Raw genomic sequence first — 25,278 nt, 5'->3', positions numbered from 1 at the left:
TAGAGAGAAACAGTAAATTTGAAATAGGCCTATAATTATTTAGTATATGTGGGTCAAGGTCTGACTTTTTAAGTAATGGTTTAATGACTGACACTTTTAGTGTATCAGGTACTGTGCCATGCAATAATGAACTACTGATAATGTTTAGGATAGGCGCTGCAAGAACATCCATTGCACTTTTTACTAGTTTTGCTGGCACTAGATCTAGGGAACAAGTAGTGGGCTTCATTTTAGAAATTAAACTTAAGACTTCCTGCTCAGTTACAGGATTAAAATTACTAAAGTGCTGAGTGCAATGTGAGACAGGGTCTGCTAAGCTAGTATTTGGTTTGTAGTGAGATGCAGAGATCTGGGATCTTATATTTTTAATTTTCTCATTGCAGAAGTTCATAAAGTCTGTACTGCTAATGTCTGTTGGTATTTTGCACTGTTGATCTGAATTTCCATTTGTTAATTTAGCTACTGTTCTAAACAGTGCCCGAGGATTTTTATTATTGCTATCTATTAATGTAGAATAATATTCTGAGCGAGCTTTAAAGAGGGCTTTTTTATATTTATTAACACTCTTTGTCCATGCAATTTGAAAGACATGTAGCTTTGTTGTTCTCCATTTGCGCTCCAGTTTTCGACACTCTAATTTAAGAGCTCGAGTGTTTTCATTAAACCAGGGAGAGTTTCTATGTGCTTTGACCACTTTTGTTTTAAGGGGAGCCACTGTGTCCAGAGCATCTCTCAAGGTCACATTATAATGTGATGTTAGCTCATCTAAATTGTTTTCCGTGTTCACATTTGATGTTAACTGATCTAAATGGTTTTCCACAATTAAACTCGACTTACTCAAAGTATCTATAAATTTTGAAGCAGAATTACAATCTAGATGTCGCACTGGCTTTGTTTTAATCTGGGAGTGTGTTGGCAAGGGCAAGACTAAATCAAATGTAATTAAGTAGCGATCGGAAATAACTTCATTTAATGGAGTAATAATTAAATTTTGAATTTCAACTTTGTAAGTTATAATTAAATCTAATGTGTGGTTATGATTATGAGTTGGACCTTTGACTTTCTGACAAAATCCTACTGAATTTAACAAATAAGTAAAACATTTGCTAAAAGTGTCAGTTTCCACATCAATGTGTACATTAAAATCCCCCATCAGTACTACGTGATCATAATTTATAGCCAAGTCAGATAAAAGGTTGCTAAATTCAGACATGAACAATGAATACGGCCCTGGTGTTCTATAGACTAGCACTATAATTGTGTTGGAATCTGTTTTAATATTTAAAATGAATGCTTCAAAGGATGTAAAGTTGCCTAAATTTTTAGAAGTGATTTGCATTTTGTTACAATGAATTATTCCAAGGCCCCCTCCTCGACCAGAATCTCTAGACTTATGAAGGAACGAGTATCCATCTGGTGACGCCTCAGCTAGGGGTACAGTGTCACATTTACTAAGTCAGGTTTCAGTGAGATGACACAGATCAGATTTTGTACTTAATATAATATCATTTACCAAAACAGCTTTAGTGCCAAGAGAGCGAATGTTCAATAAGCAGCATTTAAAACTGTATGCTCCTTTCTGAATTGGTGATATACTTTTTGTTTTAATTTGTAGTAAATTTCTATTACAGATGCCCCTGGTGGAGGGTCTGGTTTTATCCCTTGGTCTAATTATACACCTTATTTTTTGGTTATCAATTAATTTAAGGTTTGTATTAAGACTAAATTTACTGGATGCCCCAAGACAAGGATTATGGGTAACAGCTTCAGGAAAGTAACAGGTGGGATAAACAACAGCCTGTGATTTAAGATCACATGACTGTGGCCTGGATGGTGCTCTAATCAGTCAACCAGGCAGTTTTGCTGCCATATTTTGGGATAATACATAAGATCCCCTCCAGTTAGGATGAAGACCATCTCTTCTGAAAAATCCAGGCCTTTCCCAAAAATCATCCCAATTGTTCACAAACGCTATGCTTTTGTTTGCACACCAGGTTTCTAGCCAGCAGTGAAGGGAATGCAATCTGCTATAAATCACATCCCCTCTATATAATCTTGGTAAGGGGCCAGATACAACTAAATTCTGACATTTTCTTTAGCTTTGATGCAAAGAGAGATGAAGTTCCTCTTTAATTCCTCAGATTGCTGTGAATAAATATCATTAGTGCCGACATGCAGCAATAAGGTAGATACTTCATCGTCGGCGACACGGTCCAATGCGGCCTCTATGCCAGAAATCTTGGCCCCTGTGAGGCACTTAACATGAACTGCTGGTTTAACACAGTTTGAAATTCTAACATTCCGCACTATGGAATCGCCAATTATGAGCACTTTCTTATTCTCAGTTTCCACAGGCGCGCTGCGGAGTGCTGAGAATCTGTTCTGGGTCCGAATTGGTGACCTGGGTGCTGGGGGACTACATTTTGGATTCTTAGACCCCCGTCTTACTGTTACCCACTCGCCCTGTGGCTGAATTGGTGCTGCTGACTTCGGCCGTGCACTGACTACAGTGGGGCCAGGAGAGACTGAAGCCGAATCAGAAGTAGCCGAATTGTCTAAACAAACCGAGTCGATCCAATTTTCGGTTTGCCTAATCGCTATCAGATTCCTAACGCGGTCCTCCAATTCGCGTATTTTCCCGACCAACTCTAAATTAACTAAACACTTTAGGCAGGTGAAGCTGTCTACAATGTCGGCCGGAAAACCTGAACTGTACCTGCTGCAGGACACACAACATATAAACGTGCCCTCAACGGGCAGAGAGCAGATGGAACTTACATTTAGTATTGATGTCATCTTCTCCGTTTTCTGTAGTTTACTTAAGTGCTTTCTGCTTCAGAGACCGTCGGCTTCAAGTTTCTCACTGCCGGTTATTTCTTCTGGTCAGCTGCCGGCTTTACTTCCGATGAACTTGCTCGGGTGTTTGCGAAGGGTTACGTGCCTGTGGGAGACGCCGCTGCTCTGTGCTTCTGCTCTGTGCTTCTGCTCGGTGCTTCCGCTCATAAACATGTGTATACCAAAACATGTGTAATTGTAACAATTTTCTGGGAGAAATGGTGCATTTTCAAGGAAAATTCCAGGGGGTGCCAATAATTTCGGCGCTATGACTGTATAATGTGTTGTTATATGACAAATGACGTTATTTGCTAGGCTTTCTTTTAGTATTGAATGTAGTATTTTGCTCTGGTTTATTGTCTTTTATTCTGTTTAATGCCTTTGTGTATCCTGTATCTATCTGGTTCTTTAATGTCCTATTCAGGAAACATCTGTATCCAATGTTACATATACCTGCTGTTTCTTTATGAGACTCCGTGAAGCGTCTTGAGCATGGGAAAGGCACTATATAAATGAAAATTTGTTATTATTATCATTACTTGGCTTACAAGCTTTAACTCCCACGTATCAAAAGATTCAAGGTGTTTTGCCGTGGGAAGGTAAACCGATACTTCAATGTAGCTGCTTTATAGCACCCCCACATGTATGGCTTAATCCACATGTGGACAGCAAAGACACCCGGGCAGGCGGGGCGTTGGGCGCTCAAGACATATTATAACTAAAACAGACCCTTTAAACACAAACAAGAATTACAAAAAAAAAAAGATGAAACAAATGTTTGACGTGGCTAACAATAAGAGGCCCAAAGGCGTATTACAATAAGTTCAATCTGCCTAATAAACAACACCCACCTTGGACCCGTACTGATTCAGACTTTCATAGCTGACCCTTTTGCTAAAGAGATACATGCAATGCGTCGAGGCTGAGTGCACCCAATATGGCTGAAGCCGGCGGCGAGCAGATACTGGGGCACTTGGGTAGATTTTCCACAGCCTGTGTCTCTGGCCACCACCACCACTGGATGAGCTCTCACCATTTCTACAATCTTGTCTCATAGGCAAGTTCTTCAGGTCTTTGTGAAGCTTGGCAAGTTTGCTGAAACTCTGCTTCTGCCGGAAGTCAAGGAAATGGAGGAGAGAGCTATCCTACAAGTTGAGATCGCCTCTTTACTTGGGCCAGTCCTCTCTCTCCTCTGATGTCGACTCCTTTCCTCCAAGTCCTTAGAATATACGGAGAGGTTAATGCGATATCTGGCAACGTACGCTTTTGGCAACCCAAGATTACAAGCAGGGGGTTTGCTTTTGTCTTTGTGGTGTCTTTTATTGTTGTCTCTTTCCACACCAAGTCCTTGGCTTGCACTAGCAACTTCCTTCTTCTCTTGAAATTTCTTAAACCTTTCCAAGAATTTCCAAAATTCCTTGTGCTCCTCACTGCCTGCCTGTATGTAATCCTGCTCTCTAAAAAATATCTCATCCAGCTGGGCCCGGCTACTGGAGCAGTCCCAGTCCCACTGTTGGCTTTCCCCGCTTGATGAATGCATTCTTCTGGATCACATGCTGTTATTCCTTAGCATCTGGACCTGTCGAAAGGAAAGCATGACAAGGCACAAGGTTAGGAAAAAATAATTTCTTGATCCCTTGGGGGAAATGGCTTTTTACAGAAGCTTGATAAATGGGAAGAAAATGGTAAAAAAAAATGTCAGTCATTTCCCAACCCGCTATTGGGTCTGCTGGAGCCAATCCCAGCCAACACAGGGCACAAGGCAGGAAACAAACCCTGGGCATGGTGCCAGCCCACCGCAGGGCACAGACCACCCACCCACCCACCCACACACACACTAGGGACAATTCAGGATCGTCAATGCACCTGACCTGCATGTCTTTGGACTGTGGGAGGAAACCCATGCAGACACGGAGAGAACATGCAAACTCCACGCAGGGAGGACCGGGGAAGCAAACCCAGGTCTCCTAACTGCGAGGCAGCAGCACTACCACTACACCACTGTGCCAGTAAAAAATATGTAGTTATGTATATTTATAAACTTCAGCCACAAAGCACTTCAAATTTGGTCATTTATTAAAATAGTCTTCATATGGCTCCTCTCTATGCTATACACAAGGTAAAGCTGTCATACTCCCTAATAATGACGACGTGTTGCACGTTGATTAGCACATGTGAGTTAGAATTTCACCGCGCTCTATAATACGATTTTATAATATTACGAGGTCACGTGACTCAAGTCAAGTCATGTGGCTTTATTGTCATACTATCCATACAACATATTATAGGGTACAGTGATATAAAATAACATTCCCCTGGACAACCATGTAACTTACACCTAAACACAGGACAAGTAAAGGACTATACTATACTATAAATATAATGCTTTCATAACACCGTCACCATTCTGAGCTCTCGGCCTCAATAGCTGACCTTTCTAAATATCTTCTGACTGTACTCTATGTATATTTTCACTTGTTTATATCTTCTTACTAGGGGGCTCAGCCCCCTGCTTGCTTCGCTCGCCAACCCCTGGGTTTGCTTAACTAGAAATATAATTTAGAGAGATTGTTACTTTCATGGGAATTGTTACATATGCATTATTTTCACTTTTACTTTAAAACTTCAGTAAAAACAATATTTGGAATGAACTTTTCTTCAAGATCGCATTGAATTTTGATTCCGTGTTTGGACTTGCACTGTGACAACGCAACGCATAACTGGCCGTGAGTGAATATCGTTTCTTTCTCTCTAATAAATGTTTGTCCCTGTGATTTGATTGTCATAGCAAAAGCTATTCTAACGGGAAACTGTAAACGTTTTAATACGAATGGCATATCAAGATTCCTCCTATGGTGTCTAATGTTATTTGCGGAATATGTACTACATTACCTTTCTTGTCGCCTGTTAAAAATTATATGTTGTTATCTTTTATACCTGCGAGGTTTTCAATCCCACTTGGTCCGGGCTGTTTATTACTTTCCTTATTTTCAGAATTTGCACTTACTGTAGATTATTATTGCTCTTTTTTTGCCTTCTTTTCTCTCCAACGCTTTTGGATCACTTTTTATGACGTGCTGCTCTTTCTTCTTCGCTTAGTCGTTGACGTGTCATCTAGGACATATACAATTTTTAAGAGCTGAGAGCACAGGAAGTGTGTCTGCCAAAAGCATTCCAATAACTGAGAGGTTAGATGGCCGTGGTGTTGATTGAAAATGGTTGTAAGTAGGGCATGACTTGACCGTCTCACAGGACGTGAAAGTGTCTCACTGTCTCTCTTCAAAAGATCACATCTCATTGCAGGATAAAAAGTCTTGTCTCGTCCCAAATTTTTTTTTTTTATAATAGAGAGATGTGATACACTACCGTGGCTGTCCGTTTGTCTGTCCAGGATTTTAAATCACCTGTAGCTTGCAAACCGTTTGACCTGCTGACCTGAAATTTGGTACACACATACTACGTGATGACTCTACTGTCCGCTTTCGGGGTGATGATTTTTATTACTCTTTTTATTTATATTTTATTTTATTGTAGAATCAACTCTAGGCAGCACGCAACAGGGCGGCCGTGCAGCACATGAGTACAGGGGCCGTTCTCATCCCTACCACCTTCGACGTCACTTCATCTACCTCTCCATATCTCAAATCCGGAGGTGGCCTTAGGGGTGTGCAAGGCCGGTTACATCAAACGCTGTTACCGGTATGTGTGGACTGTATAAACCTGCGCACAAATTTAATACACCGGATGTTCTCATTACAGTATTCAGCTAAATTTTTGAAAGATAGCATGTTGACTTTATCAAAATATAAGAGTAGAATATAACTTGACAAATCTGCTCGAACAGGACACGCGGACCTCAAAAGCTGGGCCCCCTTAGGCAGTGGGCCTGGGGCAGTCACCCCACTTGCCACTTTGACGATGTGGGTTTACTCCAGGTTCCCATGCAGCTTCAGGGAGCTCTTGAACCCGTCACCGTCGGGAATGTCACCGATGAGCTTGGCAGTGAGGCATAACAGTGGAGCAAGAAGATGGTGTAAAAAAAGTGCCAAGTGCTTTTATTAAAAACAACAACAAAACAGTATTCAAAATAAATAAGTGCAGTGTATCTCAAAAGTCTTCAATAAATAAATAATCCCATAAAAACAAGTGCTGAGTAGAGGTTAAAACACAATAGAAAAACTCTTTAAAAACCAATGACTGGAAGCAGTCCCCCGCGATACGAGAGTCACCCTTCCTGCAGCTGACCTTCTTCCTCATATGACTGATCTGGAGGCTTCCCGATCCGTGGCTTTGGTTGTGCTCTCCAAACCGAGACTTAGGTTCCCCAAAGGCCAGGACGCTCACAATGGGGAATCCCTCACCCAAGCCTCCCAACTCCCGCTGCCTTCTTGGCCTTACGCGGCCAGCCGTCCTTCATCACTGGTCACTCCAGCTCCTTGTTCGCTCAGCTGGAGCGACCACTTCCTTCTGCCCCACCAAGTGTCGGCCAAACACCCCTGCTAGGGCTCACTGTCCAGCTGCCTACCTGCAAGCCTTCGCTCACACCGGCTGTCTCTGTCTCTCTGTCTCTGCTGCTTCCCGCTCTCCTGCAAACTCTGGCTCTTTACTTTCTTTCCTTTTTTCGTTTCCCCCCTCCAGCCTCCTCGCGCTTCTATTTATGAAGAGGACATGGCAGCTGTGGCAATCAGCAGCCCCCAGGAACAATTACGGATGTAGACGGTTTCTCACCTGTGCACTTAGGTGAGAAACGCTCACATCACGAATTCCCCTGGAACCGCCTCAGCCATGCAAACACGCTCCCTCGCTAAACCGCAAGTGCGGCGATTATTTATTTAAAACTGGCCTCTTGACATGAGCTGTGGACCCGCTACACCATAGCCACCCCCAAACGCCACTCCTGCTCAAATCATTTTTGAGGCAGATAGCTAGAGGGCATCATCTCTACCACCTTCGCCGTCACTTCCCTTACCTCTTCATATCTTAAATCATTCTTTAGACTTAAGTGCCAGCTTAAGAGAAAAATGTACTAAGTAATTGCAACACAAATACTGACTTAATCAGTTTTAACGTAAAAAGATGCCAACAGAAGAAGAGAAGAAGAGAAGAAGTGGGAGGGTGGAGAAAACGAGCTGCTCAAGAAGCAGCAAGCGCATCAACCTCTGAGCAAACGAATGCTAAACATACAGAGAAAGAGGAGGAAAACTATAAGTCAAGTGTATTCACTGCACGTTATTGTGCAGTACGCCATTACTGGTATATATACTGTACAGTATATATTGTAACAGAAGCTCTATATAGGCGCCTGACCCGACATAGATAGACACAGAGGCACGTATGAAACAATGAGACTTTATTTTTCTTCACCCGATGGGCGCAAATCTTCCCCGTGACCCACAGTCCCAAACTCCACACAAAGAATCACAACACAGTTTTCTCCCTTTAACCACCACTCCTCCTCCCGACTCTGGCTCTCGAGTGTTGGTGGCTGGCCTCCTTTATAGCCCACCCGGAAGTGTTCCAGGTGTTTGACCACCTGGTCCCAATTGCACCTCCGGGTGGGGCTGAAGACTCGTCCAGCCCAGCTGTTGAATCCAGACAGCCCCCCCTAGAGTCCACCCCGGGCCCCAACCAGGCTGTGGAGGACTCCATCTCCCATGGAGCCGTGAGGGAGGTTGGGGAAATCACTGTCGGCCATGGAGGCTGCCACCAAGTGTCCCCGGGGGAGGTATTGAGCTGCCCAAGGTTGCTCCCCCGGAATATAAGCAGCAGGGGCGTCCCGGCCAGGCATGGGACCTCGGACGCTTGTCTCAATATATATATATATATATTCTATCCATCGATCCATACATCCATTTTCCAACCCGCTAAATCCGAACACAGGGTCACGGGGGTCCATTGGAGCCAATCCCAACCAACACATGGTGCAAGGCAGGGAACCAATCCTGGGCAGGGTGCCAACCCACCGCAGGACACACACACACACACCCACACACCAAGGACACACAAGGGCCAATTTACGATCGCCAATCCATCTAACCTGCATGTCTTTGGACTGTGGAAGGAAACCGGACCCATGCATTCCTGCCAGCCGTCTGTGCCACCCGTGAAGATCTTGAGCCACAAGAGATTGTAGAAGTGGTGGCCACAGCACCAGCAGCAACTGATATTTTAGGTTGGATTTATGTTTCAGACCCTTGCTTTGGGTGCTTTTCAGAAAACTGCATGTTTTGGAAGACTGACTATACCAAAAAAAAAAAAAAAAAAGTTTAAGGTGTGGACACTAGAGGGCACTGTTGCTCCTCTAACCCAACACAATAGACACCAGGCACAAGTGAAAAGTACAAACAGCTTTTTATTTTTAAGGAAACTCTTCCCCAAAGCCAGAAGCAAACAATACAACACAGAATTATTCTTCTTTCTCTTCTCTTTCTCCTCTGCTCCTTCCAGAAAGCTTTGTCTACCTTTCACTCGACTCTGGCTCGTCCCTGTGAGGTTAGTCCAGTCCTTTTATATTGGCCAACCCGGAAGTGCTTCTGCTCTTTCTTTCACGTGGTCTGCCAGAGAAAAGCTTGTGCCATTTAAGTCCTCTACAGCACCTCCTGGTGGTACCCAATAGGGCTGAAATAAAGAACTCCAAGTCCCATGGTGCCCTGTGGGAATCCGGGGCACCACTGTAATCCAGGGAAGCTGCCATGTAGCATTTTGGGGGAGGCAGTGCCTTAAAGAAGCCCCCTTCCCCCTTCTTCCCATGTCTTGGGCGTCCCGGCCAGTTTGGGCTGCTGGCTGTCTTTTACAGAGGCTTTTTGTGTTATACTATCATTAACCTCGATTCATATCACTGTAATTTCTTTTGAGGTGAGGGGCTTGAATATTTCTGTTTGCCACTGTACACATTTCCATTAAGCAACATAATTGGTGAAGTAAAAAAAGAAAATGGAGGTGCGGTAGAGAGGAGAGTCTTATGACTGATGGCAAAGACAAGTGAGTTTATTATGAAGAAGCCAGAGAAGAAGAGAAAGAAGTCCAAACAGGCCATTATGGTTAGCTAATGTCTAAACTCAAAATCAGTCCACGGGCTCACTGCACTGAGTGGCAGCAGTTTAGAAAGAGTAATGGAATCAGGAGACAACTGGTCCTGGTAAGTTTGTCCCAAGGTGAAAATCAGGAGAGTGAAAATTGAGAAAACAGAGCCCAAAAAATGGGAAAAGAAAAAATCATAGTCAAGATTCAACAGTAGAAGAACAAAACCAAGAATTAACATGTAAATTGGGTCAAAATATGAGTCGAAGATTGAAGCCAAATACTAGAAGTCCAATTTAGACTTGGATTGAAAGTCATATTCATAAATTCGGACAAACCAGGAAGTGCACGACGCTGACCCTTTTATGGCTTTGACCTGGTGAGGTCATGTATCGGACACTTCTGGTTGACTTTGCCTGTTAACTGCTCTGTAGCCAGACCAATCAAAATGACAAAGAATGAAGCAAAGTGCATACCGGCCAATTAGGCTTTTCTGTACAATCTCCGATCTCCAGGGCATTGTTTTAATTTCTATATTGTAAGCATTCTGCATTGTTCCTGTTCCAGAGTAGACAGGCAGGTGCCTCATCACCTAATGACTACAGAGCAGTGGCACTTAACGTCTCACATCATGAAGACCTTGGAGAGGCTGATCCTGGACTGGATGAGTCTTCTAGTGGTAGACCACCTGGGCCCACTGTAGTTTGCCTATCGGGGAAAAAAATGTAGTGGAAGGTGCAATTATAATATCTGCTCCACAAGGCTGGACAAAGCTGGCCACTCTGTGAGGATGATGTTTTTTGATTTTTTCCAGTGCCTTAAGTACCATCCAGCCACCTTTGTTAAGATGGTCAACACAGACATATGTAGGTGGATGAGCCTGTGATGCCCTGATGATGGACTATCTGCCAGGCAGACCGCATTTTGTAAGACTCAATGACTGTGTGAGCAACACTGGAGCGCCACAAGGAACAGGCCTGTCTGCTTCTCTCTCCACTCTGCACACCTCTGAATAGGAATATAACAGCAGGTCATCTCACTTGCAGAAATCCTCAGGTGATTCTGCACTTATGGGGTGTCCTGTGTGAAAAGATAGGACAGACGCAGGAAGAGGTTTGGGGGGCAGCCGCCCATATACTTGAGTCAGTCAGTCAGTCATTTTCCAACCTGCTATATCCTAAAACAGGGTCACGGGGTCTGCTGGAACCAATCCCAGCCAACACAGGGCGCAAGGCAGGAACAAATCCTGGGCTGGGCGCCAGCCCACCGCTGGGCACACACACACACCAAGCACAGACTAGGGACAATTTAGGAACGCCAATGCACTCAACCTGCATGTCTTTGGACTGTGGGAGGAAACTGGAGCACCCGAAGGAAACCCACGCAGACACGGGGAGAACATGCAAACTCCACGCATTGAGGACCCAGGAAGCGAACCCAGGTCTCCTTACTGTAAGGCAGCAGCACTACCACTGTGCCACCGTGCTACCCCGCATACTTGAGTTAGGCTGCCAAAATTGAAAGGTTGGTTCCATAGAACAGGTCTCAACAAACTTCAGTCCAACAATAGAACAATCATAACAGGCAAAGATGGGGGTTTTAAAGCTGGGTAAGGGAAGTGATGTCATCAGGGCAGGAACCGGAAGTGATGTCATTGGGCCCGGAAACGGAATTGACGTCCTCGAGTCCAGCTGAAATTTCCCATGGTTGGTCTGCCGAATGAAAAAGAGGGAGGATTAGTGCACCCTGCCACTCCCTGGTCTGGCATGGAATTATCCCTTGTGAGCCCTTCGGCTGACTCCATGTGCACGTGTGTGACACTTGATGAGGGGGATGAGACAGAGGAGAGGACTCGGGGAGAATTTGTTTCTTGGTACACAACTAAATGTCTGCAATTTAACATTAGCCGCACCAAAGAATTGGTTACTGGCTTTTGCCACACCAAGAAGTCTCTTTGTCTGGTCAGTATTCATGGACTAAATGTAGATGCGGTGCACACCTACAAGTACTTGTGGATCCACATTAATAACAGGTTGGACTAGTCTTGGAAACACAGAGGAGCTAGAGAAGAAAGGGCACATCAGGCTGTTTTTTCTTAGGAGACTTCATTCCTTTACTTGGGTAGTGTCATCCTTCACATTTTCTGCAATTCTGTGATGCCAAGTGTGAGTTTCTACACTGTGGTATGCTGGGCTGGTAACATCACTTCAAGACTGGCCCACTGAATCAAAAAGCTAATTCAAAGGACATGCTCAGCTTTGGGACACACTCTGGACCCCCTGGAGGTCGTAGAGGAGGAGAGAATTCAATCAAAGATGAGTGCCATTATGAGCAATGCTGCACATCCTCTCTCTGACACACCAACACTGAGGAGGTTCAGACAATGAATTATTGAGCAGAAGTGTGTCAAGAAGCACATCTGTCTAAACAGGTTCCGTAAAAAGCCAAATTTCTCCCTGGGGATAAATAAAGTTCTGTTACCAAAAGATGAGTCAATAGTAGGAGAACAGCATAGGTGAAGTTAGTTCAGACATCTCTGGACTTTTCTGGATCTTGGCAATGCTTTCTGATGCAGCTGGTGCCAACATGCTTTAACCCTGCTTGGATATCATTTGGCCCTGGTAATGTTTTGATATAAAGTTTAAGAAATGCATAGGTTTCAACAATTAGACATTGTCACAAGAAATGGCTGGAGACATCAAAAAGGTTTTGGGGCAGCCACCCGATAATATTATTTCCCTGGCTGCCAATTGGGTTTAAGCAAGTACAATGTGCACAGATTTGAGTCCAAGACCAGAACCGATTCTCGGCACAAAGATGCCATCTTTAAAGGGGTATTGAGGAAATGACGTCATCATCGGGGGCCGGGACTGGAAAGTGTTGTCATCTTTGGGGCCGGAAATGGCATCATTGAGGCCTGAACTGGAAATGATGTCATCGGGGCCAGGCGGAATTTCCCGTAACTGGTCTGCAGAGAAGCGAGAGAAAGAGTTGGTGCACTCCGCTATCCCCTGGTCTGACGTGGAATTACTCTCATTCAGGCCCTTTAGCTGCCTCCCATGAACATGTGTGTGACAACGTGTATCCATTGTTCTCAATCTCTTTGTCATTAGGTTATTTATCAACCCATACCACAAGAGGAGCAGCCCTCTCGTTCTGAGAAAATGGATCCTAGACCCTATCTGCGGATCCTGCAGGGAATTGACCACAAGTACCCAGCAGATGAACGTGGAGACCTGCTCCTCTTCCTTAGTGGTGTCTCTGAGATCGCTACCATTATGGAGGCCGTGCAGACGTATGCCACGCACACAAAGCGCTGGATTGCCCTTCCGCTCCACAGTACCCTCTCTGTGGCTGACCAAGATCGGGTAAGCTACACATAAACAAAAGAAATCATGTTAGTAATGTTTAGTTGTCTTTTTTTTGTTGGGTTACAAAAGTTTCAGGAATATTAATTTGAACAATGATGAAGGAAATGCAAGAACAATGAAGTGAATATGAAGTGTGAGCACAGCCATTGGGACTACAATTATAAATTATCTGCCAGCCCTTCCCTTTCTCCTGGTGAGTTTGCCCTCTGACTCCCTGTGGTGAGGCGGTGGACTCCTCTTAAGCCAGACATGGGGGTGCTTCCTGGTGTTAATGCATTGCCTGCCGGGAGCACTTCCAGGTCATATGAAAACCTGGGATGTCCTTCCCCAGCAGCACCTACTGGTGGCACTCAAGGACCCCGACAGTGCTGCACTTTCATACTCCAAGTGCCATGCAACCCTGGGGTGTGCAAACTGGGATCTGGTCATGCTGGGGGATGAACTGCTCCTGGTATTTAACTTCGCCCATTATCCATTATTCTTTGATCCAACCAGGGTGAGCATTGCAAGGTGAACAAAGGGCAAGAAATCATCTTCGATCATTTCCCGTCCATCCTGTATGGCACTTACAACATGTATTATTGTAATGACATTATATCACCCACCTCTACTGCCTGTGTTCTTCTGTCTCCCAGTCACACCACCCCTGTTGATCTATGGAGATCAAAAAATGAATGTTTTGTTGACGACCATTTCAAGCACACACATTACTTTCCTCTTTTGGAGTTCTGTATTTCAGCTTTCAATGTTCTTCATGAATGCATCCCAGTCTGCCTATAATGACCTACGTATGGTCCTGGCTCTCATTCACACCCACCACCCTACTTCTACTCCTCTACACTTAATTTGGAGCCTCCTCTAAATGTGCTCCTTCTCCTTGAGGGCACGTCGTCTTAGCAAACTTGAGCTCAGGTAGACCTCAATGAAAACCTGGACTGCCACCAATTTTCATGCCAATTATTACTGCAGTTAGCCAGTCAGTAGAAAGATGTGTTTCAAGCTTTCAAATTTTTGCTGTTTGGCACTGTGTTGAATGTTTTGTTATTACAAAGTTTATCCACATCGAAAAGTAGGAAAAGACTAGTGAAACTGAAGCTCTAGCTCAGGGGTGTCGAACTCCGGGCCTGGTGGGCCGGAGTGGCTGCAGGTTTTCATTGTAACCCTTTTCCTAATCAGTTTTCACTGCTAATTAACTCCTTTTCCCTTCATTTTAATAGCCCTGTTTTTAAGGATTCAATCCTCTGATTTGATTCTTTTCTTCATTAAATGACAGCCAAACAGAAACAAGATGTGAAACGAGCCAACAGAAAGACCAGCTAAACTGGGATTTCAAACTGCAACCAACTCCATTCCAAACAATCTCCTAATGAGAAGCTGATTCTTGTTGTTAATTAAACTTGTCATTTAATTCCATGGCTTGTTGCTGCTCTCATTCTCCCACAGCAGACTTTTCTAAAATTGTTGATTTTTCTGTTTTTTCATAGAACACCGTCCAAATGTTTTGGTGATCTGAGAGATCAAACTTACCAAGACCATCACCTTTCTTTATTTTCAAATATTGCGTGATAGGCACAGGTGAGCTGGTCATGTGGCAGCTTGTTTTGTGTCTTATCACTGCACAACAATTGTTTTGAAACGTCTTGCTTCCTGAAAAGGTTTTGCCTGATTGTGACAGGTACCTACTGAGTATGCACAAATATAGTTTTGGTTTTACTGCATCACGTAGGAACTCTGAAAAATAGACATTTATATGTTTACTGACAATACCGTATTTAGTCCCGTTTATGTTTCGCATAAGCTATTAAATTCAACAGAATTAAAAGTGTTTTGCTCTTGATTTTCTTTTGTATTCAATGGCTGGTGCATCACGTTGCAGTGTCCAACAGTAGTCAGCAAGCACTGACGGATTCCAGTTGCCCTGGTATCGTCTCTCCATCGTAGCAATGTCCTGGTGAAACTTTTCAGCGTGTTCGTCACTGACTGCACCGACATTTGCGGGGAAGAAGTCCAAGTGTTTGTGGAGGAAATGAATCTTGAGTGACATGTTGCACTTCATTGTCTTGTATGCTTTGAGAAGTTTGTCTACCAGCTGAATGGAGTTTGGGGCTCTGTAATTGCCCAGAAAATTGTCAACAACATCTTTGAAGGCTTTCCAGGCAATTTTTTTCCGGCCCAAATAACAGATCTTCAAACCGCTTGTCACTCATAACATGTCTGATCTGGGGGCCAACAAAAATGCCCTCTTTGATCTTGGCGTCAGTTATTCTTGGGAACATCTGTCTTAAATAATGAAAACCTTCGCCTTCCTTGTTCAGTGCTTTCACAAAATTCTTCATGAGTCCCAGTTTTATGTGAAGAGGAGGCAAAAATATCTTTGCTAGGCTGACAAGCGATTCATGTGCCACATTTTTCTGTCCTGGAACTAACTTTTTACGGAGTGGCCAGTTCTGTCGAGTGTAGTGCGACTCTTTGGCACGGCTGTCCCATTCACAGATGACACAACAGTACTTTATATAGTCGAGCTGCAGTCCTAGTAACAGAGCAACGGCTTTAAGATCTCCACAGATATTCCAGTTGTACCTGCTATACTGGACGTGCTTCAGCAACAGTTCCATATTCTCATACGTTTCTTTCATGTGTGCTGCACAGCCAACAGGTACTGAAGGATAAACGTTGCCATTGTTTAGTAGAACAGCTTTCAGGCTTAACATTGACGAATCAATGAAGAGACGCCACTCTTCCAGGTTGTGATCACAACCCAAGGCTGAGAACAATCCTTCAATGTCACAACAGAAACAGAGACTGCAAAAAATGTGGCTATATCATGACGTCGGACTTGAAACACAGAAATGTTCATACCTGGTGACAGCAAACACCATTCCTGCAGTCTCGAACCCGGCAGCTCGGCTTTTGCTTTTGACAGACCCAAATCTCTGACCAAATCGTTCAATACGGACTGTGTTATCAGATGTGGATCGCCTGATGAGCACGGTTCAAAATCCAGGTCAATGTCACTGTCAGTACCCTGCATTGCAGTTTCTTCATCTGGTTCATCTAAGGTCCAATCGTCTGGTGGTTTCAGAATTGGAAGACTGTCGTCATGTGGCACGTGTCTCATTGCTGAAGGCAGATTAGGATATTCAGTTGACTTCTTGTTTTTGGCAGAGAAACCAGACACGTTAGTCAAACAGAAGTAACAGTCCATCACGTGGTCTTTCTGTTCTCACCATATCATTGGAACAGCAAACGGCATCGTTTTTCAAGTGTCTCTGAGCCAGGCTCTCAGACTGACAGCACATGTCGCACAGCAAATATGAGGTGCCCATTCCTTGTCTTGATCACCAGCCGAAATACAGATGATAAGCTTTCTTCACAAGAGCAGTCATCCAACGTCTCTGAGGCGCAAGTGTATATTCGCCACACACAGATATAGCAGAATGTATTGCAGCTGTTATGACATTGACGAGACATATCGCCTGACACCAAAACGTCTATAGCATCAAGCTTACTTACTGTTATATTGCTACAGATACTATACTTTACTATACTGTGTGAGAACCGGTCCAAACACCATCAGACAGAGACCACGTCTTCATAAAAAATGTCGCAATAACGACCATGAGACATTGCGAAGGGTTGGGGCAGCCACCCATTTAATAGTTCCCAGCTGCAAAATTGAGTCAAAAATAGCGACATGTTTATTCAACAGAGTCCACAACAGAACTGATTCTCTTCAGGCAGTATGGCAGCTTTAAAGGCCAGAAAAGGAAGTGATGTCATCAGTATCGGACCGGAAGGGACGTCATTGGCTGCCCCAGAGCCGGGCGGGATTTCCCTAGACTGGTCTGCAAAAGATCGAGAGGGAAAGTTAGTGCACTTCGCCACCCCCTGGTCTGGCATGGAATGACTTGTATTCAAGCCCTTTGGTTGTCTCCAAAACACACGTGTGTGACAAAAAGCACACGTTTATTTCTCTAAACACAGTCACACACAGCATTAAACACCCCTAATACGGGCCTTTCTCTCTCAGTCCGTGGGCCGCCTTTCCTCTCTTCACAGGAGCTTCGTCCTGCTCCCACTCCCGACTCTAGCTCCCTGATTGTAGGGAGGCGGCCCCTTTTACTCTCACCCGGATCTGCTCCAGGTGCCTGATGACACTCTTCCAGCAGCACTTCCTGGTGTGGTGGAAGTGCTGACCTTGCACTCGAAAGCACTCCGGACATCCCTGGAAGGATCTTCCTCCACCTTCCCAGGTGTGGCGGAAGTGCCTGTTTCCCGGGCTCCATGAGGCTCGGGGCGCCCCCAGGCGGTGACCACGGGCCTCAATGGGCTTGAGCCTCCTTGCTCCTTTCCCATGGTCTCCTCAAGATCCAGGGCGGTTGCCCCCTCATGGCATGGGGGACGTATAAACGACCTCCCGGTCCTTCCAGGCATCCCGACTGGGTCATCAGTCCCCCAGCCTCCTGTGACAACTTATACTATACATACCACTGACTATCTATATTAACCAAATGAGCAGGATCGGTGTATGCAAGCCACCTTTATAGCATGCTGAGGCAGCGTCAAGCTCGTTCAGACCTGCCCAGGATGTCAGCTTCAACAGAACAGCTTCCAACCTGACCTGATTCCATGGCTGGACACGCCCAGGCTGCACAAACCATTGTTGATAAGTCACTTATGGGATGAATACAAATAGAAGAAAAAAATCATGACAAAACTGAAATGGTATGTGATGGGTAAATGTCAATGTGATATTCGTGATCAGCACCCAAAAATCTATAAGAAACACCCAACAGTGTTCAAGAAGCAAAAGCTTTGTTATGTAATGTAATTGTTTAGCTGCTAATTAAGGAAAAAGAGACAACTAAAGGGCCTGAGTCAAGTTAATTAAAACTAAGGCAAAAGAAGTGAATTAGCAGCAAAAATGGCTCACTAATGAAGAAGATGGTTAGAATGAAAACCTGCAGCCACTGTGGCCCTCCAGGCTTTACACCCTGTGCTCTAGACAACAGAGCAATCTTCAGAGTTCAAGTGCACACTTATTTTCAAAATGCTAGATAAAAAGAAAGTTACCTAATAGCATGATGGGACATTACAGAGTTACTACTTGGAATAATGTGTAATTCCACATTGTGTACTTGGTCACGCTCTTTACTTTCTCTCGTCTCATTTAGGTGTTTGATATAGCTCCTGCTGGCATTCGAAAATGCATCATTTCAACCAACATCGCAGAAACATCAGTTACCATCGATGGAGTCAGATTTGTTGTTGATTCAGGTAAAGTAAAACATAGATGAAAATAAAAAGATTGCTACAGAACTGATTGCCCATTGAATCAACACACATACCACCTGGCCAGTTTTTAGGTGTGTTTGCTTATAATGCAAAGAGCACCTACTGCAGTTGCCATATTGGGCTCTCTGTGTGTCTGTCTATCTACATGAAGTGTGATTCTCATTTCTTTGGTAAAGATTCTTCACTTCAATCCCAAGGGGACTTGTGTTTGCTATTTGTGATATTCATTGATTTCTCTGGAAGTACAGGTATCTATCGACTTATATATACTGTGGTCATCTAAGGGATTTTTTTGGGTTGCCAACACAGCCATCCCCATTTACTTTAAATCTCAACACAAAACAAAAACACACGATGGCACAAAAATAGTCATCATGTAAAGTAAGTGGCTGCTGTTACTCAGTGTGACAAAGTGGTTTGGCTCCACTCTCCCAAAACCATCTTTAACCTGCATCGCCTGTAACGTAACCAAGGATGAGCCTGGCAAATGAGGACACATACTGTACATACAACAAGGGTTAGGTGCAAAAGTGTTATAAGTGCTTTTATTAAAATCCAGGAACAAAACAGGGTCCAAATGAACAGTTCAACGCATTTCAAAAAGTTCAATAAATAAATATTTCATAAAAACTTAAGGTGATGGTGGAGATTACAAGTAATCCAATAAATATACCATTAAAATAGAGATTAAAACTCCCAAGAGACACTCAAGAGCTTGCTTCCCTCTAAAATCCAGCATCTTTTCCACTCATCCTTGCCGGATCGTGCAGTAGGAGACACCCACTGACAGGTTCAGTCTACCTTCTATTTCTGGCTCGGGTCCCCATTGCCAGACCTTCAGCAACCCTAGAGCGTCGCGCCAAGCCATACACGTCTCCCAGTGCCAGTCCCTCGGCATCTGCGGGAGACCCTGCACATCAGGCTGCTCCTACTCCCAGGCAATCACTCAGTAGGAGCGCCCTTTCTTCTGCCTCAGGCTCCTGCAAGGCCTGACACACTCTCTCTTCCAACCACCCGCTTCCATTCTCTTCAGCCAGGTCTCCCTCGCTCTGTTTTTTGTCTTTTCTCCCTCTCTTCCGGGACTTTCTCTTTTTGTCTCCCCACTCTGCTGTACAGGCTCCTCTTATACTGTCTCTCCTAATTGGGCACAGGGTGTGAGATGCTGCTCCCTCCGAGGCACTAATGAGGCACTTGATTGAGGAACCATTAGCCAGTGTGGCGGGCAACCGGGTCCCGTGCCCGGTCAGAATGCCCCTTCTACTTATGCTCCGGGAGAGTAGCCATGAGCTCCTCAGTACCTCCCCCAGGACGCTTGGTGGCAGCCTCCCTGGGGGACGATGGTGCCTCAGTTTCCCTCAGAGTTCCATGGGAGATGGAGTTCTCCACAACCCTGTGGGGATCTGGGGTGGCTGCATGGATACCAGAGGCAGCTTGGACAACTCTACAGCCCTGGGTGGGCTATAAAAAGGACAGGCAACCACTAAGGGCCAGAATTGGGAAGAAGAGGACAAGGTTGCCTGGAGGAGTGGTGGTGCCAGAGGAAGGATTGTGTTGTGTGGAGTTAAGTGCTTTTGGGACTGTGTATTGCCTGTGGGGTTCACGGGGAAGACGTGCCCCACAGGTGAAGAAAAATAAAAGTCCTTTGTGTTTTACATGTGCCTCAGTGTGAGTCTGTGTCGGGTCAGGTGCAATACTGCGTCTTTATCACATCAGTCATCCCAACTCTCCCCTGGAGTGAAGCACACTCGCCTGAGCCCAATTAGAACGTGCACCTCACAGGGCGCAATTATTTATTTTAAAACTCGCCAGACACCATGGACCACCTATGACACTCAGGCTCTCTAGTCTGCTTAGCTCTGGTTGATTTGTGAAGAAGTGACCCCCTCATTCAGGGCAGTGGCCATTTTATACCCAGAGACTGGAAGGGTTGGAGTCAGTGGCCATCCCTGGGTGGTTTCTCGACACTGTGGAGGAAGAAAAAAGACAGTTAGCTACAGCGCCTCCTCTTGGCCCAGGGTGTCATCAGTTACCTGGGAAGAGCTTGGAGGGTGATCATCAGATGTGCATGTGCATGAACATTACCACAATGAATTTAAATGAAACAACTCCGATGCAGTTGAAGTGCAGACTTTCAGCTTTAATTCAGTGGGGTGAACAAAATGATTGCATAAAAAATGTGAGGCAACTAAAGCATTTTTTGAACACAATCCCTTCATTTCAGGGGCTCAAAAGTAATTGGACAAATTAAATAACTGGAAATAAAATGTTCATTTCTAATACTTGGTTGAAAACCCTTTTGCTGGCAATGACAGCCTGAAGTCTTGAACTCCTGGACATCACCAGATGCTGGGTTTCCTCCTTTTTAATGCTCTGCCAGGCCTTTACTGCAGCGGCTTTCAGTTGCTGTTTGTTTGTGGGCCTTTCTGTCTGAAGTTTAGTCTTCAACAAGTGAAATGCCTGCTCAGTTGAGTTAAGATCAGGTGACTGACTTGGTCATTCAAGAATTTTCCACTTCTTTGCTTTAATAAACTCCTGGGTTGCTTTGGCTGTATGTTTTGGGTCATTGTCCATCTGTATCATGAATCAATTGGACTGCTGTATTTAGCTGGATTTGAGCAGACAGTATGTCTCTGAACACCTCAGAATTCATTTGGCTGCTTCTGTCCTGTGTCACATCATCAATAAACACTAGTGTCCCGGTGTCACTGACAGCCATGCACGCCCAAGCCATCACACTGCCTCCCTCCACCGTGTTTTACAGATGATGTGCTATGCTTTGGATAATGAGCTGTTCCACGCCTTCTCCATACCTTTTTCTTGCCATCATTCTGGTAGAGGTTGATCTTGGTTTCATCTGTCCAAAGAATGTTTTTCCAGAACTGTGCTGGCTTTTTTAGATGTTCTTTAGCAAAGTCCACTCTAGCCTTTCTATTCTTGAGGCTTATGAATGGCTTGCACCTTGCAGTGCACCCTCTGGATTTACTTTCATGCAGTCTTCTCTTTATGGTAGACTTGGATATCGATACGCCGACCCCCTGGAGAGTGTTGTTCACTTGGTTGGCTGTTGTGAAGGGGTTTCTCTTCACCATGGAAATGATTCTGCGATCATCCACCACTGTTGTCTTCCGTGGACGTCCAGGTCTTTTTGCGTTGCTGAGTTCACCAGTGCTTGCTTTCTTTCTCAGGATGTACCAAACTGTAGATTTTGCCACTCGTAATATTGTAGCAATTTCTCTGATGGGTTTCTTCTGTTTTCGCAGCTTAAGGATGGCTTCTTTCACCTGCATGGAGAGCTCCTTTGATCGCATGTTGTCTGTTCACAGCAAAATCTTCCACATGCAAGCACCACACCTCAAATCAACACCAGGCCTTTTATCTGCTTAATTGATAAGGACATAACGACGGACTTGCCCACACCTGCCCATGAAATAGCCTTTGGGTCAATTGTCCAATTACTTTTGAGCCCCTGAAATGAAGGGATTGTGTTCAAAAAATGCTTTAGTTGCCTCACATTTTTATGCAATCGTTTTGTTCACCCCACTGAATTAAAGCTGAAAGTCTGCATCTGAGTTGTTTCATTTAAAATTCATTGTGGTAACGTACAGAACCAAAATTATAAAAACGTTGTCTCTGTCCATATATTTATGGACCTAACTGTATATGTCATAAGTTAGACATGTACTGTACCCTTGTACAGCTGGCAGTGCAGATGGTTTTGTCTAGAACACAAGTGGTGTGGGAAGATAGATTCCCCCCTTAACAGCCGTCAAATGTATGTTTGATGGGATGGTAGGACAGACATAAGATAGACAGCTGCAATGATCCTCGGATGTAAGTAGGATTGAACGTTACTAGAGAGGACATACATTAGTGGATACCTGTATTGATTTAACAATATTTTAGGAGAAAATGCATGCTATATGCATGTTTTGAACATACCACTGGATAACTGACATAATGGATTGTGTGATGTGAGTAAGGTAAGATTTTTTGGTTTTCATGGGCATTTTTCATATTTTTTGCCATTGTACAGCTCTGGTCACATTTGGCTTATATCATATCCAGAAGTGGGTAGAGTAGCCAAAAATTGTACTCAAGTAATAGTAGCATTACTTCAAAATAATATTAGAAGTAAAAAAGTATTTGGTGAAAAGACTACTCAAATTCTGAGTAACTGTTTGATTATAATAAATGATTTATTTTTTAGAAATGTTGTAATAAGACAATAATGTAATGTGCAAATTCTGCTATTTCCAAATAACAAAATAAAAATTGAGTAAAAATAAATAACATTACAAAATAAAGATGCACAAATAATACAAAGTTCCAAATCTCAGTTTTTCACAACAAAGCTTTTGAAGCCAATACCTACAGTAGGTAACATGCATGTTTGAACAGTGCAAACTACTTACAGTGACAAGATCTACTGTACACTGACCGTATAATTCTGCATATTCACTTGCCCTCCAAATAGCGCAGCTGATAGAAAATAACATTAGAACAAGGCAGCTTGTGCACGTACAACAAGTCTCACTTTACCTTGACTGTCTGTGTCTGTATATGTTTGGTTAAAACCTGCTTGTTCTTCATTCAGTGTAGTGATGGTTAAGCTTCAGCAGGAGTTGGCTCTCAAGGTTCTTGTAGTGAAGCTGTGACCGTTTAGCAGTGAACAGGAGCTCCGCATGACTAAAAAGTCTGTCACAGGCTACAGACGCAGGAAGTTTGTGTGTGGTCATGTGACTGCATGGCTACGTCTGATTGGTGAAACGGAGTCATGTGACTATTGTTAAATCTTATTGGTGAAACGGAGTCATGATTATTGTTGCTACGTTGGATTGGTGAAACAGTCATACAGTAGATCCACTGGTGGCTTCTCTCTGGCAAAAATATAGCGTATCTAATGGAAAAAAAGTAACGAGTCGAGTGTTGCCCAATGTAGCAGAGTAAGAGTAGCGTTTCTTCTTAACAAATGTACTCAAGTAAAAGTAAAAAGTATGGTGCAGTAAAACTACTCTTAGAAGTACAATGTTTTCAAAAAGTTACTCAAGTAAATGTAACTCGTTACTACCCACCTCTGATCATATCAAAAAATATCGTATCTCCATACTACATTGAAACCAAAGGTTAACATGTTTTCTTAGTTGTCACTACAAGTGATATAGTGTAAGTAATATATAAAAGATACGCATTTTCAGTGGAATATTCTGGTAAAACATCTTAGTAAATGTTTTGCAGGAAAGGTGAAGGAGATGAGCTTTGACCCCAAAGCAAAAATGCAGCGCTTGCAGGAGTTCTGGATCAGCCGAGCCAGTGCAGAACAGCGGAAGGGCCGTGCTGGACGAACTGGACCAGGAGTCTGCTACCGGCTGTATGCCGAGTCGGATTATGAGGCCTTTGCTCCTTACCCCGTACCGGAAATTCAAAGGGTTGCTTTAGACTCTCTAGTCCTGCAGGTAACTTTTCATATTTAAGAAATGTACATTTTTGAATTTATGAGTTCAAACTTAAAGTTTTACTTTAAAATTTAACTCTGTAATTTGAACTGAAGCAAACATTGCCATGTGGTACCTGCACTGAGATACACAGTGTCGTGAACTAGGAATCCTAAAGCACATAAGTCTCAAAAAAGTTCCAAATGGCTTTTCAAATAATGGGGGAAAGGACACCATCAAAATCCCTGACTAACCATAAAAAGGGCTTTGAAAAGTCTTTACAGAATAAAAAAATCAGATGTGGTCTCCCCTCGACTTTCTCGTATACTGGGGAGGGATATTTGATGAGTAAACCACAAGACAATGATTATATTTTTATATTATGTACATTAAAGAACCATCAACAACAAATCAAATCAAATGAATAATATATTGAACAATTATTATAAAAGTAAAGTTGAATAAATTGGACTATTCAGCTGCATGAATAAAAAAGTATCACTTCCGGTTAGTGGAAATAGCCCAAAAGTTGATAGAAATCTACGTTTTGTTCCTAATATGTGTATGCAAAAATTGGTTGACCTAACTGAACGCGTACTCAAGTTATCGTGTTTACAAACACACACAGACATAATTCCATAAATGGTATTTTCAGACTCATGTTGGTCTAAAACGCTGAGATTCATCAAAATCTCAAAATCAAAAAAATTGGATGATTACAATACTTTCCCTATACTTCGTACACGAAAAAGTAAAAATGATCTTCACAAATTGCTCTTAAACAAACAAAAATTCAATGGAGCACAAAAAACACAATGGAATTGCCTGAAAACACAAGACAATCCAGGTGAACAGACTCCCAATGCACAATCCAGCAACAACCTCCAAAAACGGAGCAAGAAGGATGGAAAAATAAAATCGTAAAAATTCATAAAGCACAGTAAAGGTGCAAGAACTCAACAAAACTCCCAGAGCACATTCACCATGAAATGAACCACTAGGAACTGTGGAAGTCCCTCCAAACATACAGGGCCGAGGGCAGTTCCTAGTGGTGATTGGTAGGAAGCACCCACCAAACACATGGAACATAATTGAGGCAGCATATGTACAAGATCAAATACAAAGATTAACCCTTAAACCGCCGGAACCAGCTAGAGTCAGTTCCCAGTACAATTTGCCAGCACGCCAGAGCCGAGTATATTCAGCAAAGTACATTCGTTGAATGACGCAACCGGCTAAAGTTGGTTTCCAGTGCAATTTGGATGGACATTGGAACCGAGTATATTCGGCGACATACATTCATTGAATGCTGCAGCCGGCTATAA

The 25,278-nt window shown here is 43.6% G+C and overlaps 1 protein-coding gene across 1 annotated transcript in view; it reads left to right on the top strand.

Annotated features, from left to right (window-relative positions):
* dhx34 (DEAH (Asp-Glu-Ala-His) box polypeptide 34) overlaps positions 1-25,278 on the top strand; it is a 100,695-nt gene that overhangs the window by 14,101 nt on the left and 61,316 nt on the right. The window contains exons 4-6 of the mRNA XM_028795613.2: positions 12,969-13,223; positions 18,401-18,503; positions 23,757-23,974. Coding sequence (XP_028651446.2) covers positions 12,969-13,223; positions 18,401-18,503; positions 23,757-23,974 — 576 coding nt within the window. The remainder of the gene's footprint in view (positions 1-12,968; positions 13,224-18,400; positions 18,504-23,756; positions 23,975-25,278) is intronic.

This window comes from Erpetoichthys calabaricus, chromosome 1, assembly GCF_900747795.2.
Source record: "Erpetoichthys calabaricus chromosome 1, fErpCal1.3, whole genome shotgun sequence".
NCBI classification, from domain to species: domain Eukaryota; kingdom Metazoa; phylum Chordata; class Cladistia; order Polypteriformes; family Polypteridae; genus Erpetoichthys; species Erpetoichthys calabaricus.
The sequence above is the reverse complement of the archived record's forward strand: the minus strand, read 5'-3'. Positions and strand labels throughout refer to the sequence as shown.